The sequence below is a fragment of the Mercenaria mercenaria genome, chromosome 13, assembly GCF_021730395.1.
Source record: "Mercenaria mercenaria strain notata chromosome 13, MADL_Memer_1, whole genome shotgun sequence".
NCBI lineage: Eukaryota > Metazoa > Mollusca > Bivalvia > Venerida > Veneridae > Mercenaria > Mercenaria mercenaria.
The window spans coordinates 40,110,856-40,132,272 of NC_069373.1; the positions used below are offsets into that span (position 1 = coordinate 40,110,856).

At 35.6% G+C, this 21,417-nt stretch overlaps 1 protein-coding gene across 1 annotated transcript; it reads right to left on the minus strand.

The window, feature by feature from the left end:
- Window positions 1-4,102: 4,102 nt before the first annotated feature.
- On the minus strand, window positions 4,103-20,064 carry LOC123528828 (uncharacterized). The gene is made up of 7 exons (XM_045308851.2): window positions 19,702-20,064; window positions 18,534-19,276; window positions 8,743-8,808; window positions 7,858-7,947; window positions 6,731-6,775; window positions 4,827-4,846; window positions 4,103-4,612 (listed from the first exon to the last, which is right to left on the minus strand). Exons 2-7 carry the CDS (start codon window positions 19,264-19,266, stop codon window positions 4,508-4,510), a joined length of 1,059 nt encoding a protein of 352 aa, XP_045164786.2. The 5' UTR covers window positions 19,267-19,276; window positions 19,702-20,064; the 3' UTR covers window positions 4,103-4,507.
- Between the last annotated feature and the right edge of the window lie 1,353 nt (window positions 20,065-21,417).

Below are 21,417 nucleotides of genomic sequence, written 5' to 3' on the forward strand. Positions count from 1 at the left end.
GAAGCTGAATGTATCTTGATTACAACTACATGGTTACTGACTGAAGCTGCATGTATCTCGGTTACAACTATAACCTATGTGGCTACTGACTGAAGCTGCATGTATCTCGGATACAACTATAACCTGTGTGGTTACTGACTGAAGCTGCATGTATCTCGGATACAACTATAACCTATGTGGTTACTGACTGAAGCTGCATGTATCTCGGTGACAGCTATAACCTATGTAGTTACTGACTGAAGCTGCATGTATCTCGATTACAACTATAACCTATGTGGTTACTGACTGAAACTGAACTATGTGTTTTTCAACAGAGGTTTAAAATATCAAAAGCAAATCATTTACAGACTAGTTCATACAATGTACTCCAGAAAGACTAGAAATGATATACACTGTGAGTTCAAGTACAGGGCACCACACAAGCCCGCCCGCTTAGCTCAGTAGGGAGAGCGTCGGTCTAAAGATCGCCGGGTCGCGAGTTCGATCCCCGGGCGGGGCGTCAGTTCTCCGTGACGATTTGATGAAAGACATTGTGAGTTAACGTACCAGTAGAAAATCCTTCGTAAGCATAGACCGCAGCCAAACAATAACTGCTTCGAAACATCTATTATTGTTACAACGAGAAGTTGGGGGGAAGTAATATGACTCACGTGCTATAATTTATGAATGAATGCTAAATTCATACGCTACTATAACAAAAAAAAACGCCTTCCAGAAAAACCTTCGTTTTTATGCCCCCGAAGGTGGGTATATTAAAATCGCACTGTCCGTGCGTCCATGCGTGCGTCCATGCGTCAGGTAAAAAAAATCTTGTCCGGGCTGTAACTCTTCCATCCATGAAGAGATTTTAAAATAACTTGGCATAAATGTTCACCATAATGAGACAACGTTTCATGCGCAAGAACTAGACCCCTAGCTCCAAGGTCAAGGTCACACTTAGAGGTCAAAGGTTAACATGGCCTGTTTCGTGTCCGGTCCATAACTCTGCCATCCATGAATGGATTTTGAAAGAATTTCGCATAAATGTTAACCATAATGAGACGACGTGTCATGTGCAAGACCCAGAGCCTTAGCTCCAATGTCAAGGTCACACATACAAGTCAAAGGTTAACAAGGTATGTTTCGTGTCCTGTCCATAACTCTGTCATTCATTAAGGGATTTTAAAATTACTTGGCATAAATGTTCACCATAATGAGACAGCGTGTCATGAGCAAGACCCAGACCCTTAGCTCCAAGGTCAAGATCACACTTAAAGGTCAAAGGTTAACATGGTCTGTTTCTTGTCCGGTCCGTTCTCTGCCATTGATGAAGGGATTTTGAAATTACTTGGCATAAATGTTCCCTATAATGAGATGAGGTGTCACGTGCAAGACCCAGACCCCTAGCTCCAAGGTCAAGGTCACACTTAGAAGTCAAAGGTGTTTCTTGTCTGGTCCATAACTCTGCCATTTAGCAAGGGATTTGAAAATAATTTGACACAAATGTTAACCATATTGAGAAGATGTGTCACACATATGACCGAGGCCTCTTAGGTCAAGGTCACAAAATGATACGTGATTTTTTGCGAATACAACTGTGGCATTCTTTGGCCTACTTCGGGGGCATTTGTCACCAATAGTGACAGCTCTTGTTCTTTATATCTTCTACAAATTGAAGAATAAGGCATGCAAGAAAAAGAATCAATCACTGGCCTTACCGCCTAAACAGTTACCGGATATTCCCATCTTTACCCGCAACCAGTAAAAGATCCTTATATTCATGCTTATGATTGTGTCTGTTTCTGAAAACGGCATCTTTAAATTATATCTACCTGATTTGCTGACTTGAACAATGGACATATCAAAACACCATTGTAGGTAATCACTGAGTTTCAGAAAGTAGTACTTTATTGCCTATAAAAATGTTGATAAATACAAAACATTATATATCCAAATGGAACAAATTGGCTGGGGAAATGTTCAAGCTACATTACAACTTTAAAAGTTTTTCACAGTAATGATTTCTTAAATATAATATCACCAACAGAAATTGTTTACATGTACTCACAATTAATGATTTATGTGGCTACAATTCGTTTGATTTTTCTTTTATTTATTGAATGTAATTTTGCATTAAAGTAAGATTATCAGTAGAAATTTTAAAAAGGTTTTAGTAAGATCATTTTACCTCGCGATTTGCAATTTTATTCGGCTACATGGTTACAAAAATCAGACTAATAATGTTTTAAGCGCGATAAATACTTCAAAAATAACTAGGTTATCGTCAGTCAGTGGATGTTTAAGTCTAGTCTGCTGGAATAGTGTGATTTGCTGATCAGCAAATCGCTTAGAGGAACAGGAAATGATCTGCGATTTAGGCACTAGATACGTATTAAGAATAAGAACTTTCTCTTAGAGAATTTCTTGACATGTCATCGTGTAAATTGCTGCATTTGCTTGCAATATTATGGTGGCATATTTCTGCATATGATAACCAGATAAGTTTCGCGAAAATGTATCGAGTTTTCAAGAAAAACATAAAAAAAATCGCGAAAACATATAAGCTTTCCACGAAAACATAAAAGCTTTTCTCGAAAGGAACTGCAAACATTAGGTGGATGAATTTGTGTTAGTGCTCACTTCTGCATAAGAAAACCAGATAAGTTTTGCGAAAATGGACCAAATTTTCATGAAAAACGGTAAAGTTTTCGCGAAAATAAAATCTTATTTTCGCGAAAACATTTTATTTTCACGAAAACTTTACCGTTTTTCATGAAAGTTTAGTCCATTTTCGCGAAACTTATCTGGTTTCCCTATGCAGTAGTGGGCACCAACGCAATCTTTTTCCATTTAATATTTGCAGTTCTTTTCGTGAAAAGCTTTTATGTATTCGCGAAAAATTTTCTGTTTTTCGTGAAATCTCGATACGTTTTCGCGAAACTTATCTGGTTATCATATGCAGAAATATGCCACCATACAATATTATATAAATATTGCATTCCTGAGAGGGTGATATGAAAAATGTTCACCACGAGATATATGAAAATCGACCGAGGCGCCAGCCGTGGTCTGTATTCATATTTCAAGGGGTGAAGATTTTTCATATCACCCTCTTAGGAATGCAATATTTATTTTATTATACCGAAATGACATAAAGGTAAAAACATTTATTGGAAGATCAACATAATGATTTAAATGATCTATCTAACGTTAAAAGGTAATTACTAATATAACTAATAATGAAGACAAAATTAAGGAGTCTTTACTTATTAGCACTCGTAATACTTGTTTGATAGATTAAGTCGGGACGTTTGCATATCGCTGATCCCTATATTTATGCGCATATTTCAACATTGCGACAATCCTGAAATCGCCAGCGGTAACATTCGAAAAGGCGATAACTTTATTATTTCTAAACGAAACATACAAGTATGAACACTTATTTACTCAATTAGATCATTTCAAACCTGACGGTGATAGTTTCGATTCAATATTTGATAAAAAGTTGTTTTGGAAATTTTTGGCACGTAGAACAAATCATTTAAAAAAGAAGAATCAGCGGGTTCACACATGAAAGAAATTTAATGCTAAAGTATATAAGCGCCGCGTCTGAAAATTAAGTATCAGTCTCTCTGCGGGAGATATGGAAAAATAATACCACATGCGCAGAAAAACAAAATAGCGCTGTTGCGCATGTGATATAAAATTACGGATCATATCACCTGCGCAGAAACTAAAAATAACGACTTTGCGCATGAGATATAAAATTGCTGGGGAATATGATATATTATTCAAGTTAAACTAGTGGGAAATTTGCATTGGACATTTATGTGAGGTATAATAAAAATAAATATCCTTGATCGTAAAGATATTGCTTTGGTACATCTGGTGCTTCGTATTTTTGCTTAATTTTTATTTGCTCGAGGTTACTAGTATTCCATTTAAATGATATATATAAAAAAGTTGTGTACGCCTGAGTATAGTTTTAATATTGGTACTATCAGTTTTCGAGATGGATGATGGGTAGTCACTAATATGTTTGAACTATTTAGGCAGTAGGGAGTTCTTAACTTCTAATACAACTACCCACTTTTGTATAAAACAAAACTGCTTAGAATTCAAGTTATCTTTCATATTCTATTTTACACGGATATAACTAACGCTTTTAGCCACTAAACACTTATTTTCGTTAACTTAGTTCTTATTACAATAATAATTAACATTAAATGACAATACTATTGAATATAAACGAATTCTTTTTTTAAAAAAAGAACAAACAAGGAAAAAAATAAACATTGCCCTTTCTATTTTACGTTAGATACTACCAAGCGTAGAAAGATCATAATAAAGTTCTATAGATAACCACAGCGGGCTTCATATACTCATCGTAAAAAGAAACAGTTCATTCCAAAACTATCTTGATCTTCCTACTTTAAAATCCAAAGCGAGCTTACAGTTACGGCATAAATATGAAGCGATTTATCACAGTTAAAGATATCACAGACAGTATTTGGCTTTCGGTCCGCAACTACCTTGATCTTTGTGTACTTTGAGTCTTTGAAATGTTTTCTGTTGAAGATTTTGATGGTGTTGGCGTTGTTGACATTCTGCTCCACGAATCACTTAATCTGTTCTGTAAATGAAAATATATCAAACACTTGGACAGAAATACATGTACATCTTTAATATTATATAAACTCTATATGTCTAACTTTTCTAAAGAAACACATAAATGAGTACTACATGTAATTAACTAATTAACTGTTTGGTTCAATTTCTAAGTGATTCTCTACAACTGACTTTTAGCAAAAGAATAAATGGCATACACGTGTAAATAATATAATTACCTCAACTAGTTGCTTTCTCTCTGAAATAGGAAAATATTAAAGAAATAGCAAGTATCCATGAAATGGTCCTATTATAAAGAACAAGAGGACCATGATGGCCCTACATCGCTCACCTAAGTAGAGTTGTTTGCTTGAACAGATTTCTTAGCTAAAGCTTTAAAAACAAGAACATTAGGTCAAGGTAAAGATTACGTAAGATTACTTTTGAAATCTATAAAAAAATATTAAAGGTGGTCCAAAGCCTTTTGCTGTAGCATTGAAAACAAGGAAGTAGGTAAGTAGTTCACATGGATGGTCACTGAAAGTCTGTTTAAAGCAGTGTCATCCACATTTCAAAGCTGTATCTTAAAAAAAAAACAAGAAAGTAGGTCAGTAGGTCAAGGCAACAGTAAAGTGATCCCTAATTACTTGGGGTCATAAGGTAATTATAATTCAACAGTCTAGGAAATATGATCAAATAATTTTTGAAGTATGTTTTCCTATATTACTCATATAAAAACTATGTGACCCTCGGGGCGGGGCCTCTGTTCACCCCAGGGGCATAATTCAAACAATCTTGTTAGAGAGCCAGTAGACAATACTAATACTGAATATCAAAAGCCTAGGCCTTGAACTTTCATTCAAGAAGTTTTTACCTATGTAAGTCTATGTAAAACTTGGGCCCCCATGGCAGGGCCTCTTTTTACCCCCGAGGCATAATTTGGTAAGAGACCACTAGGCAATGCAACATACCAAAAACCAAATTATAGGCCTTGTAGTTTCAGACAAAAAGATTTTTAAATTGTCAACGTAAACCTTGGGACCCCCGGGGCGGGGCCTCTTTTCAGCCCAGGGGCATAATTTGAACAATCTTGGTAGATAACTAGAAGGCAACGCTGCATACCAAACATCAAAGGCCTAGGTCTTGCAGTTTCAATCAAGAAGATTTTTTTTTTAATTGCTATATATGTCTATGAAAAACTTGGGACCCCCGGGGCGGAGCCTCTTTCCGCCCAACATAATTTGAACAATCTTGGTAGAGGACCACATGGCCATGGCAACCAGAGCTCTGTATGGAATTCAATTCTTTGAAGAATTTTTAAAGAAGACCATCCAAGGAACATCCCTGTGAATTTTCATCAAAACTGGATTGGTGGTTACGGAGGAGATGTTGTTTAAAGGAAAGTGTGGACGGACGGACGGACAGACGGAATTTCCTACATATGGGTACTTATCTGGCTACTCTTTTGTTCTCTCTATTGTTCTTTTAGCCACGTAAAAGAAAAATAGCCACATAAAAGCCTTACGGAATGAATGACATCAAAGAAAAAGTACAGTTACCTATTGTCCCTATAGCTACTTAAGTATGCAAATGTGGGCTCGGACGGACAGACGCCGGACGGTGAGCGATCACAATAGCTCACCCTGAACCTTTGGCTCAGGTGAGCTAAAAACAAGACGGATTTTTTTAAACCTGATACAGGAATGGTGGTTGCTTCTAATTTATTTTAAGAATATATCTAATTACCAAACTCTGTGGTTTATACCGACTAACACTGCACACATACACTGACGGCATCTTTCTTTTCTTTTCTTTTTTTTTTTTTCTTTTTTTTTTTAGAATCGAAAATAGAGATTCAGTATTCTTATGGGGAATAAATTAGTGTTGCTCTCAACCCGGACCAGGCCGCATAAAGTCAAAATTTGCTAAATTTTTGCATTATTGTGAATCATAGTATTGCAATCATATTTAGTCGTCTCATAAAACAATATTTATCGAAATCTCCGAACGAATATACATTTTCTGTACGAAGAATTTTATATGTCAACTAGGACTCGCAGCACAATAGAAAGTAATTTAATTAATATTGTGAGAAATATTTTATACATACGAATATAGGCATAAAAAGCTAGGAATAACATACCAAGAGCAATTTTAAACGTTGCTGGCATTTTCGTGTCGATGGCAGCTGAAACATGATAACATGCACGTAGAATCATAAATGATTTTAGTCTATCAATAGTTAATCGAATTTCAAACATCGACATTCAAATCTTTCCATTTAGAAAACACACACACACACACACACACACACACACACACGCAATGTACTCAATGAAAAAAGATGCAAGACGTTATAAATATTATTCAGACATGCAGTATCACAAAACTTGAAAGAAGTCTTTGATAGTATCAACGGAACGTGATTATAATTGAGCCGCGCCATGAGAAAATCAACATAGTGCGTTTGCGACCAGCATGGATCCAGACCAGCCTGCGCATCCGCGCAGTCTGGTCAGGATCCATGCCGTTTGCTTTCGAAGCCTTTTGCAATTAGAGAACCCGTTAGCGAACAACATGGATCCTGACCAGACTGCGTGGATGCGCAGGCTGGTCTGGATCATGCTGGCCGCAAATGCACTATGTTGGTTTTTTCATGGCGCGGCTCATATATTTTTGTACAACGTATTTTATCATGTTAGAAATGACTGAACGCGGTTCAACACGTTTCTGGCCTATAACAATCCGTGAACAGTATGTAAAAACGTCCCATTGCGTTTGCCATAAAAGTAAAGAGTAGGAATTTAGCTGTACTGTTACAATTTGCTTCAGAAATATTGACATAACAAAAAAAATCAAAGGTTGCGATCGACATGTACGTGTAAAATCTAACTATTACCTAAATATGCATCTTAGGTGTGCAATTTAGGTATACGCTTTAAAGTTCTTTATGTATATTAAAATCATAGGATAATTTTTGCACACGCTTATTGTGTCTATGATATCGCAACCTCGCCAAACGGGTTCTTTTCTCCGGACCAGAAATGGCAAACGTTTGATTAATCGCTCTGAAATCCGGAACAAGAAAGTTTTGATCTCTTGTAAATGTTACAATAACAATTTGTTTTCAATAATGTACATCTTGTGGAATGTCTCGTTACAGGCGACTAAGCCCTGCGTTATTATTGTGAAATTATTATTTGGGTTTTGCTAATCTAATGATTTTGTCATGGTGTTTCTTGCTTGATTAATATACCAAATATCACTCACGTTTTGCTATTCGAATTTTGTTGTCATGGTGTTTCATGTGACGGTATGTTATCATCTGATTAATGAATTTCTTTGCTTTCGGCTGAAACGCTGAAAAATAAATGCATTTACAATTTGGAAGTCCGTTGGATGACAAACATGCATAGGCTTCGTGTCTGGCAGGTTGATTCACACGGAAACGCACGCACATGCATACAAATGCACACACACGCCACAAATGCACGCACACACACACAAATGCACGCACGCACGTACACACACACGAACACGCGCACGCGCACGCGCTCACGCACGCACACACACACAGCCACACACACCCATGTTATATCTATTAGAACGTTCCTATATTGTATCTTTTTCGTATTCGCTTGTATATTTATTTAAAGTTTCCAGAGTAAATTAGCAAGTGTGAGTAAATATACTGAATAAAACGCAATAGCAGCCATTTTTATTAAAATGGTTGAAAGTATTACATGTTCTTCAGTTAATTACCGAAATATTAGTAATATATATCTGATATTTTCACAGTAAAAGTTATCTCTTTTTTTCCACAGGTAGGAAACTAAATTTCGTTTGTTTATGCACGTGAACTTTCAAACGCGTCTATTTCAATCGTACACTGTTCAAAAGAAACAAATATCCTCTTTGTACTTTTTTTCCAATTTAGTGTATGCTATCAACAACTGATGGTAAAAGAGTAAATGGTGGGTAGGTGTTTCGTTCGGTGGATTAGTTCCTATTAACAAAAATAAGGGGGTAGGGGAATGTGTTCAATCACCTTTCAGACTTTGACAGGAAGAAAAACATAACTTTCATGACCCAAACTGGCCAAAAGTGATGTTAAATTTGTACATATGCCCTATAAATATAAACTTCTTTACTTACGTGTACTTCGGATGCCGCCTTGTTGCATGGACATCACTTTCTTGTCACCTTGGTAACGTCGAGGACCTTGAAAAAGAAGATTTTTAGATTATTAACAATATAGAAAAGAACTATGAATTTGAATTTGATAGCGAGATGTTACAGCCATGTCATTTACTGAATTATGGTCTACTTATTACAAATCTAGTTACCATGGTTACAGTTATTTTCGCTGATGTTTATGTAAAAACAAGATAGTTCAGTTAGTCAACTTACTCATTAGAATTTCGTATTCGTCCATTTTACATATAATACGATCCTTACACCAGTTGCAATTTATATATCAATATGATGCATATCGAAAGTGTGATAATACTAATGTGTGATTTAAAATTCACTCGCATTCACTGCATTTATCCTCTGCTTTAAATGTCTGGCGTTGTTAAAATCGGTCTCATCAAAGCTGTATTAAGAGAGAGTTTTTGGCACAGTTTCCGCATTCAAACAAGAACACGATAAGGCCTTTTCATATTTAAGACATGTTAAACAGTATGTCGATAAGTTACCCTCAAACGCCAGATTGGTGTTAATACATACATGAGCTCGGAATAAAGAACCTAAATGCTTCTGTTTCAGAACTGGTAAACAAAAATGTTTACTTTATCTAAAACTGAAAGATAAGTTTGTTTGAGTAATTGAGACAATATATTGATTTGACGCAATGTAATGTCTAATGTAAATTGGTTTGACATTCAGCCACTGTATGAAGTTTAAACAAACATAACCGCAAAATAAACAATGTCTGTAATTAATTGTAGAATCCATTTATTAATAGCATTTTCACTAAGTTCATTGATCTCTACTCATAAGATTGTATATTTGATATTTTACGGCAAACCATTTTACTTTACAGGAAAAGTATATCTCACAGCAATATCATCTTAGTTAGAGAGACAGCTGTGTTCTCTGTGACTGACAACTCTTTTCCTAGGGAGATATTTTTCTTTATATCAGAGATAGCAGTATGTCAGTCAGTCTTTGACTGGGGTCATTTTACTTTGAATATTTGTCTTTCACCTACTAGTACACAGATAGTTGTTACATCAAGATATCTTAATATGCACAACTCTCTCTCTCTCTCCCTCTCCCTCTCTCTCCCTCTCTCTCTAAGGGTATCTCTTTATCTTGAACTGATTACTTTAAAAAAAATTAGGGATATCATTTTATTTTAGATATTTCTCCTGTAGTCTCTGAATGAAGAGTAAAACAACTTGCCATAACAATCAGCAGTTGAATCGCTCGTCTGACTACAGTCAAACCTGTCTATAAAGACCACACTTTGGAGAGCCAAAATGTGGTCTTTATTGGGAGGTGGTCTTTATTCACAGGTTAAAATGCACTGTACATGTTAAAATGGGAAACAAAACATGTGGTCTTTAGAGCCAGGTGGTCTCTGTTCAGAGTGGGTCTTTAACACAGGTTTGACTGTATATCTATTTGAACTCGTGACAAATCTAACGCAATCCGAAAATGATGGAAAAAGCAGACATACGAACATATCCTGTTTAAATCATGTTCATTGTGTTTTTGGCAGTGGAATCATAACAGTATAATGGAATTTTCACATTATCCATACTTTAGAGAATCCATTTTTCAGAGGTCTTAAAACCCTGTTTTCAAGGTAACTTAGCTTAGACTCTACAAAGTTATTCCCTCCATTCGTACACCCGATGAATTCACAGACTTCTGCTTTTTTTTTTTGCTTTTTTTTCATTTCTTTACAAGCGACCATACCCTTATCACCCTTAAAGGAAGGATATTTTCCGGTATAGAGATGGGCAAAACATCATGGTGCCCAGTTCACGATTACTACAAATCATGGATAGGTTTAGTCTGTATATGCGCAAACATGACAAATGTTCTTTTTTTTTAAACTCGTTTTCAAATAGGAGTTCAGTAATACAAGGGAGAATACTCCTCCGGGCTTGCTGCTTTGGTCTCGTGTTGAAAAAATGATACATGAGACGGCGGCGTCTTAAACTTCTGGGAAAATCAGAGAATTCACAATTATTGTCAACAGCTCACATTACGACTAGGATGTGCTTCCACTGTTACAATTATTGCCCCATTGGCTACTCCGGAGATAAGGAACTATTCCTGTCAAAAGGGACGTGATAGAAGTAGAATCTATACAGAACGGTTAAAAACCTACAAATCAAAAGACAAAGTTTCATTAGACTTGAATTGAATCGCTATCAGACTATAATATGGAACTCTCAACCTTTCAATAATAGAGATGATGATATTCTGATTTCTATTTCTTTAAAGCTAACGTTTGTCTTTTACAACACTTTACAAACTGACCGATTACTCCAGTCTATGCGTTTTGTTTCTACATCCGTTTGTCTTGTTTGGGTTTAGTCCAAATTGGTCCGGTATTTTGTTCTTGTTTTTATTTATGCTAATCATATTTTGGTCAAGAAATTTACATCTGATCTCTTACACGTGATTATGTTCTGTTCATGTACTTAATGAAAGTTAGATTTAAACTTGGTGTATTTTTAAATATGATTTTCCTATCCTGGTTGCCCAGCCAAGACCTTATTTTATCATAAGTATAAATTTGATAAAGGTCCTCAATAATTTGCCAAAGGAGTAATATCATAAATATGGGTGAAAGAAAACTTGTGTTATATTTGTAAAACAAATACAATGACAGTTTGTAAAATAATGGTTACCTCCCTTTTAGAAGTAATAAAAGATATTTAACAAGATATAGTAAATCATAAATTTCTAACAGGGATACAAGACTACTATGCTATGGATATTTTGTTCCTTAAATATACCTCTTACAAAATATGTGAGAACCTGAAAATGTAAGATATGATTGACCACCAGGGGGCACCAGTCTAGAACGAAGATGACACCGCCGAGGCGTATTATAAGATTCTTTCATTGGTTGTAGGTGCAAGTGTTTCCGGTTTCGAGGGTAACTGTTTAGGCGGTTACGAGGTTCCAGCCGAGAAACCACGTAAACAGTTACCCGAGAGCCGGATATTCCCATCTGCACCTACAGCCAGTGATAGAATCTTTTTCTTGCATACCATATTCAACAAAGAAGAGTAAAAAATAAATTCAAACAAATGATTTTCTTATAGCACTTTTTTCTTATAGAAGCGTATTAACAAAGCGCGAGAACTTTACGTCCGTAAACAGGAAGTACGTCATGACGTTACAGAGACGAAAACAACGTAAGAGTTCCGGTTTTGTTTTATCATCTGCAATGAAACGTTATGTTATTTCCTTAAAATAACGTTTTTTTTTTGAATCGAGAAATATGTTATAAGAAACAAAGAGGGACTATCAAGGTATTAATTTTTTACGAAAAACATTATTATTACTACACACATCTGTAGAGCGGGTGTGGGTAATCCCGAACAGGGGGGTAATTCCGAACACATTTTTCCAATGACATTTTTGTATTCTTGAAAGGCACCAGTCTAATCTACGGCGTCACATACAGGATAACAACGAATTCCATATCATATTGCAATGAATGCAAAGTTTTGTCGCGCACCTTTTCAAAATATAGACTAGAATTTATAAGACGGCTTGCATGCATGTCGTTCTTACCTGTTTTCGTATTTTGATGTAAGTAGTATGTAAGGATCTAAAAGTATTGGTTTTTACCGCTGACAATGTTTTGATGGAATTCTTACATCACAAGTGTCCCGTGGGAAGGGAGTTAACTGCATTTCTCATTAAGGAAAACGTTGAAAGATTAAAGAAGCTGTTCGGAATTAGACACACTTGTTAATTAATGTGTGGCTAATTCCAAACAATCAATGTATGAGGAACAGTTTATCCAAAATAAGTATATATAAAGACTTAATAATATACTATATTTGAAGCAAATAACTAGAGCTAGACTATAAATTAATAAATAAGTAGATAAATAAATATATATATAAAAAAGATACAGTAACAAATAAATAAATCTACTACTTAGTAAAATGAGTTCAACTTTCTTTCATTCATATTAGCTCGTTTTAAACATGTGAAATATAATCCGTCTGTGGTAGAGGAGGCGGCGACTGGTGTAGCAATAGCATGAGCTTGACAAGAGTTGCAAGCAGATTTTGGATGCCAAGACAACCCTGCACGACAAGGTCCACGTTACTGTTATGCATGTGAAAAACCCTACATGCACCAATTGTGGATGCAGATTTCACCCTAAATGTGTGGCAGATGAATTACTGGTCTATACAGACGAACTTCCGTTTGAATGCAAATACTGTTGATTTAAACACAGATTCTAAGACATTTTTAACACTGCACACTGCATCATGTATAAGGGTGTTAATACCATATTCAGTTTTCGGACATTAATCATGTAGAAAGTTGTCACAGATGTTGTGCTGTGCTTCTGCAAATTTAGGTTTAGATACAGATGCTCTGTAAATTCCAGTTATATGTTTTGTTTTATAAAGTTTCTTTGTTAAAAATGCAAGTAATACCGTAAAGAATGTCTGTGTTTATCATTGTAAACAAACAAACCTTCTGTTTTTAAGAAGTTGGAACTGTTTGGAATTAGCCCCACTGTTGTTCGGAATTACCCCCTCTGTTCGGAAATACACGTCCAATAGGTAATATCTTCAATACACTATACTGACAATATCTGTATACTTATATAGTCCGGAATTATACACACTAAATCAGCTGGAATCACTCTATAAACAAGTTGTTTCTAAATGGCAATATAAGTGGGTATTTCCGAACATTCAACATTATTGCTTAACTGTTCGGAAATACCCACACCCGCTCTACATAATATTATGTAGCTCGTTATACGTCATTTACAGCACGAGATGAAGTTTTCCAGCACCGGTGAAATCACCAGAAATCCCGTCTGGTATGCAAGAAAGCGCCGAGAGCGTATAGGTACGGGAGGGATTTTTTTTCTGGCTATATTAGATGGTCGGGGGTCTCCACCTGGAAAATTTTGAAATACAGGTATGAAATGGTGGCCTCAGGTGCATTTACTGGGTACTCTCCTCATTTTAGGGTGGGGGGTCATGGGGCTTATCCCTTTTGAAAATTTTGAAATACAGTATGAAATGCATTTTTAGGAGGTTACTCCCCTCTTTATGGGAGAAGGGGGTCAGGAGCTCTCTCTCCCGCCCCTCCCCCCGCGGTAAATTTTGAAATATAGGTATGAAATGGTGGCCTCTTATGCGTTTCTAGATCTAAATTTTGAGAAAATATTATTCCTTTGCCAAAATAGTTGGGTGCATCTTTGATAAGTATAGGTCACTTCTCAGCCAACTGGGGCGGGGGCACAAGCCCCCTCGGCCCGGCCCTGGATCCGGGGCCTGGAACGTGTTCATATATATCAAGACACTGCTATATAAATATGGTATAATAGTAATGACTATTATCAATTTATGGTTTTAGTAATTCAATAAAGCTAGACATAGTTGGTTCGGTATATATTATCTTAAGGTAAATACAAAATGTTAAACAAGTTTTGACCCAAAAAGGCATGTCGTGCGCATGCCCGACCGTCGTTAGTATTCGTGTTTTATTAAACATTTTAATTAAGGGTTTAAAGCTTGTGTGAATTTTTGGATATTAGATAGAAATAGATTTATAAATAAGATGATGCGATAAAATGTAAATGATAATAAAAATAGACAAACATTGTTATGAATCGAAAATGAAAGTGTATTCAAAAGTTAGGTGATTTCCCACTTTCGTATTATACGCCAACGTTTATGGGATGGAAGTACACGGGCGAAAAAAAGAGCAATCTATTTATGACGGGATAGATGTTGGCTCGGCTGAACTGCCAAATCTGTTATGTCAACCGTGCATAAATGATGGAGATGTGGTTGCAGCAGCGGGATTCTGCGAGACCTGCAAGGAATATTTCTGTGCAGCTTGTATGAAATTTCACCGAAAACAATCCATTAGTAGACAGCACTCAATACTAGAAGGAGAACGTATGCCGAAGGATTCAGGCTCGTCTGGAGACTCGTGTACTGAATTATGTAGCAAGCACAAAAACGAAACTGTGAGGTATTACTGCCAAACACATGATGTTGTTGGGTGTGGTGACTGTAGAACTTTAGATCACAAAACTTGTGATGTCAGTCTGATAAAAGATAAATCACATGGTTATGTCCAAAGTGGCGAGTTAACAAAACTCAACGAAAGGATTGATCAGACTGACAAAAATATCAAACGAATAAAGCGGGAAATTGAAGAAAAGGTAACCAAAGTGAACGACAATCATGAGGAAATTCTTGACCATATTAGAGCATTTCGAAAAGAGGTTAACGATCACTTAGACAAAATGGAATCTGAGATCATATGTTCGGCAGATAAATTGAATACTGACAAGGCAAAAATCTTAACTGATGTCGAAGAAGCTTGTACAGCATTGGAAACAGAACTTGGAAACATGCTGAAAGAGTTACAAGGAAACTTGAGTAACGATGAACTATTTGTGAAAGCGAAACTAGCGGAGAAGAGATTATCGGATATATGTTCAGAGGTACAATCGCTTGAAGAACAGAATGAGGTTGCAAACCATAAATATATACGTCAAAGCGATCTCAGTAGACTGATTGATACTGAGACAATACTGGGTGAAATAACGACAGATGTCCTCTCGAAGGATGGAGAACCAAAATATGTCGCTGAGATAAATCTGAAACAGGAAAATGAAATTGTCTGCCATATAACTGATGCTGTTCTGATAGAAGCTAACAAGGCTATCTTGGTTGACCGCAATAATACATGCGTCAAAGTAGTGGATATTCATCAACAGAAAGTTTTGTCCGTATTTGATGTTGACAACCGTCCGTTCGGTATTGCTCTTGTATGTCATGATTTAGTGGTAATTACTGTCCCTGCAGCACAGAAAATACAGTTCCTTTCCTACAAAATAGAACTTACAGAACGATTTGCAATACAAGTGAATGGAGATTGTATTGGCATCGCTTGTAAAGACAACTTGTTGGCCCTGACATACAACATGCCATCAAAAATCGAAATCCTTACTGTCACAGGCACAGTGCTTCATACTATCAAAATAGGAAATATTCAGATTCCAAGTTACATTGTTTTCGGACATGAACCAAAAACTCTTTTTATTTCCATCTACAACAAGAAAAAAGTCATCAAACTAGACTTTGATGGTCAAGTTCACACCACCTATCAGCGCAAAGATTTGTCCAGTCCTGCTGCTCTTATGTTGACAAAAGAAGGAAATATCTTGGTTTGTAACTCCGGAGAGGCAGAGAATGGTATTCATATAATTTCCCCGGATTGCGAGAAAGTCAAAGAGATGCTGAAGCTTGATGATCATATTGAGTACCCCATGCGTGTACTATTTTGTGAGGAGACGAGCAGGTTTTACGTTTGTAACGGTACCGGGAGTCTGATACAGAACTGCAACGCCTTGAAGATATATCAGTGTTAGAGGTGATTTAACATGAAACATGTACGCGTACGTGTAGAAGTTAATTATACATATATGTAGATTTTAGGTAAACGTCTGTTAGTAAGTGTCAGGTTCTGACTCACTTAAACACATGTACAGTGATGTAACTGAACAAAACACAGTGAACACTTTGGTAACAGGTGATTACTGGATTGTTCTAGAGTGCACTTGTAAATACGGCTTTTATTTAGCGGAAGTATAATGATAAATGGATAATACTAACGTGCACTTTTAAAAACGGCTTTTTAGATAGCGAAAGTATAATTGACAAAACTGAACAGAACACATTGAATAAGTTACTAATTGCAGGAAGTATTAACTAAAGTGCATTTGTAAATACGGCTTTTTAGGGAGCGAAAGTATAGTTGGCACTGTATACGGTTCTAAAAGGTATTATCGCATAGTGCGGCAATTTTCCTTTGATCTTTGCAGCATGTTATACATAGTAACACACATTATTACTACAAAACTGTGCTGATATCTTACAAAACTGTTGCGATATATATCAACACGGAAATCTCTATGGAGTTTCATAAGAAAAAAAAGTGTTCCGATATATATCAGCACAGTAAAACTGTTCCGATATATATTGGAACACTTTTTCTCTATTGAGGCCCTATCAAGGGAGTATAATTTTTTCCTTTCAAAGAAAAGATGATTTTAGCTCCAATTTACAGTTCACAGAGAAAGAATTGTCACAAACACCTACATTTATAAAGTAAAAGAATAAATAAACTAGAATATTTCAAAAACTTGATAGATATTGCCAAATTCAGAAATACATGAAATATATGAAATTCTGAGATTTCTCAAATGTTTCTTTTTCTTTGATTTTTTTTTACAAACAAAACAACAAGTTTTACAATATGTCTGGCCAATGAAATGCAAAGATTTAAAACCAATGCAGAAATTTGTTGGGTACTTTTATCTGGGGAACACATTTTCTAAAACAGAAATTTTAGTGTTTCAGTCAGCGAGGCGCAGAAAGGGAATCAAAATAGTAAAAATAATAAACAAATTTAAATGAAAATAATATATAAATTTTAATGATAAACTATGCGATAAAACAGTTATAATATGTAATGCTCGTGTGTTACCAGGATATATCAGAGCTAGGGGTACATCTCGTTATTTTTCTCTTCACATATCTGTCTCGGCCTACCGGCCTCGACGATATGTGCAGAGAAAAATACCCTCGATGTACCCCTAGCTCTGATATATCCTGGTAACACACTCTCACACATACTATAACTACTACATATAAGTAACATGACGTCACAACTGCAAATAAATACATTCAGGTAGTATCATTTTCTCTTGTCTCAGTTATTCTTTATTTTTATATAATTTAATAAGAGTGCTAATGAAATACATAGAAGATGTGCATGGAAGGTTTCTGAAAACGTTTACGTGGGTAAGACTGAATAGCGAAATCAAATCATAAAATTTAAAATAATGAATATTTTCAAAGTCCTTTTGAGTTTTTATAAAGAATATAATTATACGTTTGTATGCCAATTTTCAAGAAAAAGTATTTAAATTTAGTATGGTTATGAAAGCAAAAGCCTATACGGGTGTTGATTTCGCCCGATTCTATATGCGCGGAAATCTCAAGTGACAGGCAAATTCAAATCAACAAATTTAAAGTGTAGAGTATTTTTTTAAAATCCTTTTGAGCTTGTATCAAGAATATAATTCTACGTTTGTATTCCAATATTGAAGAAAAAATATTCATATTTAATATGGTTATGAAAGCAAAAACGTATATGGGTGTTGATTTCGCCCGATTCTATATGCGCGGAAATTTCAAGTGACAGATAAAATCAAAAAATAAAATTTAAAGTATAGAATATTTTGTTAAATCCTTTTGAGCTTTTATTAAAAGAAAAACGTATGTATAAAAAGGAATAAGGAATAAGGAACCAGCCTACTCCTGCAATTATATTGTGCTAAATCTCAGGAAAATAGTTCTGTCACGGTTATCAATTTAATGTCTTAATAAAATTGTCGCTTTTTTTCATATAATGCGTGCTCGTTTTATTCGTAAATGCACTACTGGCACAATCCGTGACATTTTTCTCATCATCAAAAGATTTTTTTTAATTATTCCAAACTGCCAATCAACTTGATCAAATACATGGACAGACAAATGATATGGGACACTGAATGTGTACTTAAACAACAGCCCGCACACTACATTCTTAGTAAAACAACATGAATAATATACCAAACCATGTACTGACTATACATCTTTACACTGAAATGTGCTACTTTTTACACATATACCATATAAAGAAGAACTTACTCCCATTCTCTTTTCCTGTTGGTGAAAATCTTCCTGCAATTCTAAATGTATTTGACATCGGTCTTGTTTCCTCCATTAAAGACAAAGGTCTATTATATTGCCTTGATTGCGGTCGACTTGACTGAATACTGTCACTTGTTTGACTTTTCATTGCATTCAGTTTAGTTCTTTCAGAGTTGAACCGTTCTTTCTGTTCTTTAAAACGAACTTCTTCATCCTCACTACCCTCTGATTCAGTGTCAAGGAACGCAAAGGAAGGTGTTTCAGTAAAAGTTTCTTTTTCTTTATAATTTATAGTCTTCTCACTTTCCTGAAATGGTGGAATGATATCTACTGAAGTCACATCTAGATTTATATCTAAATTAACCATCCACGCCGGTATATGTGGCGGTGGTGCAGATTTAGGTCTGGCTGTTGCCTTCATACTTGCCCGGATAGCCTCGATGGTTGAAACCTCTCTGTAGCTTGACGTGACTGTCTCGTGACCAGGGTTGTCGTTCCGTTTGTTGCGTGAAAATTCAGAAATTGCAGAATCCATGGAATATGATGTTTTGTTTGTTGTGTGAGACGTTTGTGCTGACGTTTTTAGTCTGTTCACTGTAGAATGGTCTGAGTCTTGCACGTGTCTTTGTCGTTGGGATGAGTGCCTTTCTCGTGCACCCGGCCTTCGTTCTCTCCGGCCAACGTGCCGAGGCTGAAGCTGTGTAAACACGTCAGATGACGAGAACATCATATTGTAGTTTCTGCAAGACAAAATAGACACACGGTAAATGATTTTGATCATCACTCCATTTTAGTCAGAGATATAACTGTTTCACTCATCAAGTGTTATGGTTCCGAGTATAACCTAAACATGTTAAGTATGCAAAAATCAAAAATGAAGACCTGACTCTAAAAGACTCTGTTTTTGTTTCTATTTAAACATTTACAGCGTATTTTAACCTGGGAATAGAGACCACCTGCTAATAAAGATCACTTTTTGCCGGATGTGCCGGATTTTTATCAACAGGTGATCTTAAGCAAAAACTGTTGAAAAATACCGATTCTGTATTATGAAAAGAACGAAGTTAGATATCTGATTTACAATTAATTATGTGCACATAATGCATTATCAATATGTTTTGAATCTGGAATAATATATACAAACTGTATAGTCCACTGTACTTACTTGAAATTTCATATACTTCCAAAATCAGACGAAATGCAACCGTAAATCAAAATTAACTGTCTATACAAAACGTATATAATTTATAACACATTCTGCTACCCTCTATGCTGTTAAAGGCTGTATTTATTTAAAGCGCTTTTTGGATCGTTATCATAAATAAATGATTGAACCTGTCGTATAAAGGAAAATATACAAAGTTTAAGCTGAAGTATACAATTCAAAATCAATAGTTTACAACGAACTTCAAATATCGACGAGGTTCGACGTATTTTTCACTGTGATCGATATGGATACACGTATCCCTGCATACTGTCGGTGTTCTAACGTGCTCGTTTATGTATACGTATAAAATAAACATACTGAAATTAATTATGTTAAAAAGTCTCTTCCTTTTTCATCTACATACATAGTTTTCTCCAGTTAGAACTGTGACCCTATTACAATACATGTTCGTGCACGCGCTGAGAAAAAACACTATAGGCTAATGAGTGATGAAGGACTATCAAAAGACGGAGTAACGGGAAGTTTATTACTTCCTGACTGAAACAAGAAACAAATTTGATGAGACATATTTAGATAAAGCTGATAAACAGGTTTTATCAAGTTCCTCGAAACTGAATCGAAAGAGCAAAAAAAGATTTATTGCATTGGACTAGAGTCCAGCTAGTATTTTTCATATTGGATGGGACAACTCTTCCGATTCCTAATGCAAGGAGTCGATCGGGATTACTTCCCTTGTATTATGCATTTCGTCTTCAGACGCCATGTAAAATTAAAAATTAATACTGGGATAACAGATTTTAAGTTAGAACTTTTTCCTATCCGATGATCATGGTTTCGGTTAAAACATTGGTGAAAAGCTGTTTCCATTTTTTGTTGCTGGAGTAAAAGCATGACAACGCACACATCTAACATTAGCATACATTTTCAGAAAAAAATATCGATTTCTTATATTTGTTGTATTTGAAAATGGTTCCAGTCGTTGTTTAAAAATGTGTGAATAGTTGCTTTTCTATCATTTCTTTTTTATTATGGTGTGACATTAATAGAGGTAATTTAACAGTGCTGAGTTCAATACTGAATTCAATTGGACTCGTACACAACAGTATTAAAATAATCCATATTTGGACTCGGCATTCGCCTTATTATTATATACAAAGTCATTAGGACACTTGAATCATGTACTTCTACAAATGGCTTAATTTGGTTTTTCTCATCAAGTGATCTATCACTGATAAGAAGTGCATATGATACAAGAATATCTAGACGATATTTGTTTGTTTCAGTGTAAGATCGAAATATCTTTTACGAGTGGACACAAAATGCAATGTTTTCACGAATGGTATAGCCACTAGTAAAAATGTAAGATATGGTGTTCATGAGTGAAAGATATTTTGATCTTACATGTGAAATTAAAAAAAGAACTTTTTATTTAATCTTTTCACTACATTTAGCCTACTCATTTCATAGTTTCTTAACAGAAAATAGATATACCTGATATCTTGATGGCAAACTCTCTGAACCAGTCCTTATGAAATTCAGTGTTCCTCAAGGATCTGTTCTAGGCCCAAAATTCTACACGATGTACACAAAGCCAGTCGGGTCCATCTGTAGAAACCACGGTCTAAACCACCACTTTTATGCAGATGACTCCCAACTCTATCTATCGTTTAAACCAGTTGACCAAGCATCAAAGGCAGCCACAATCACACGAGT

Excerpts from the sequence above, each read along its gene's own strand:
- LOC123528828 (XM_045308851.2), bottom strand. The coding sequence starts at position 19,266 with ATGATGTTCTCGTCATCTGACGTGTTTACACAGCTTCAGCCTCGGCAC. Across the intron at positions 8,809-18,533 it reads AACAGGAAAAGAGAATGGGA|GTCCTCGACGTTACCAAGGT; the intron begins GTAAGTTCTTCT and ends TTCTTTTTCAAG. Across the intron at positions 6,776-7,857 it reads CAAAATTCGAATAGCAAAAC|CTGCCATCGACACGAAAATG; the intron begins GTGAGTGATATT and ends ATCATGTTTCAG.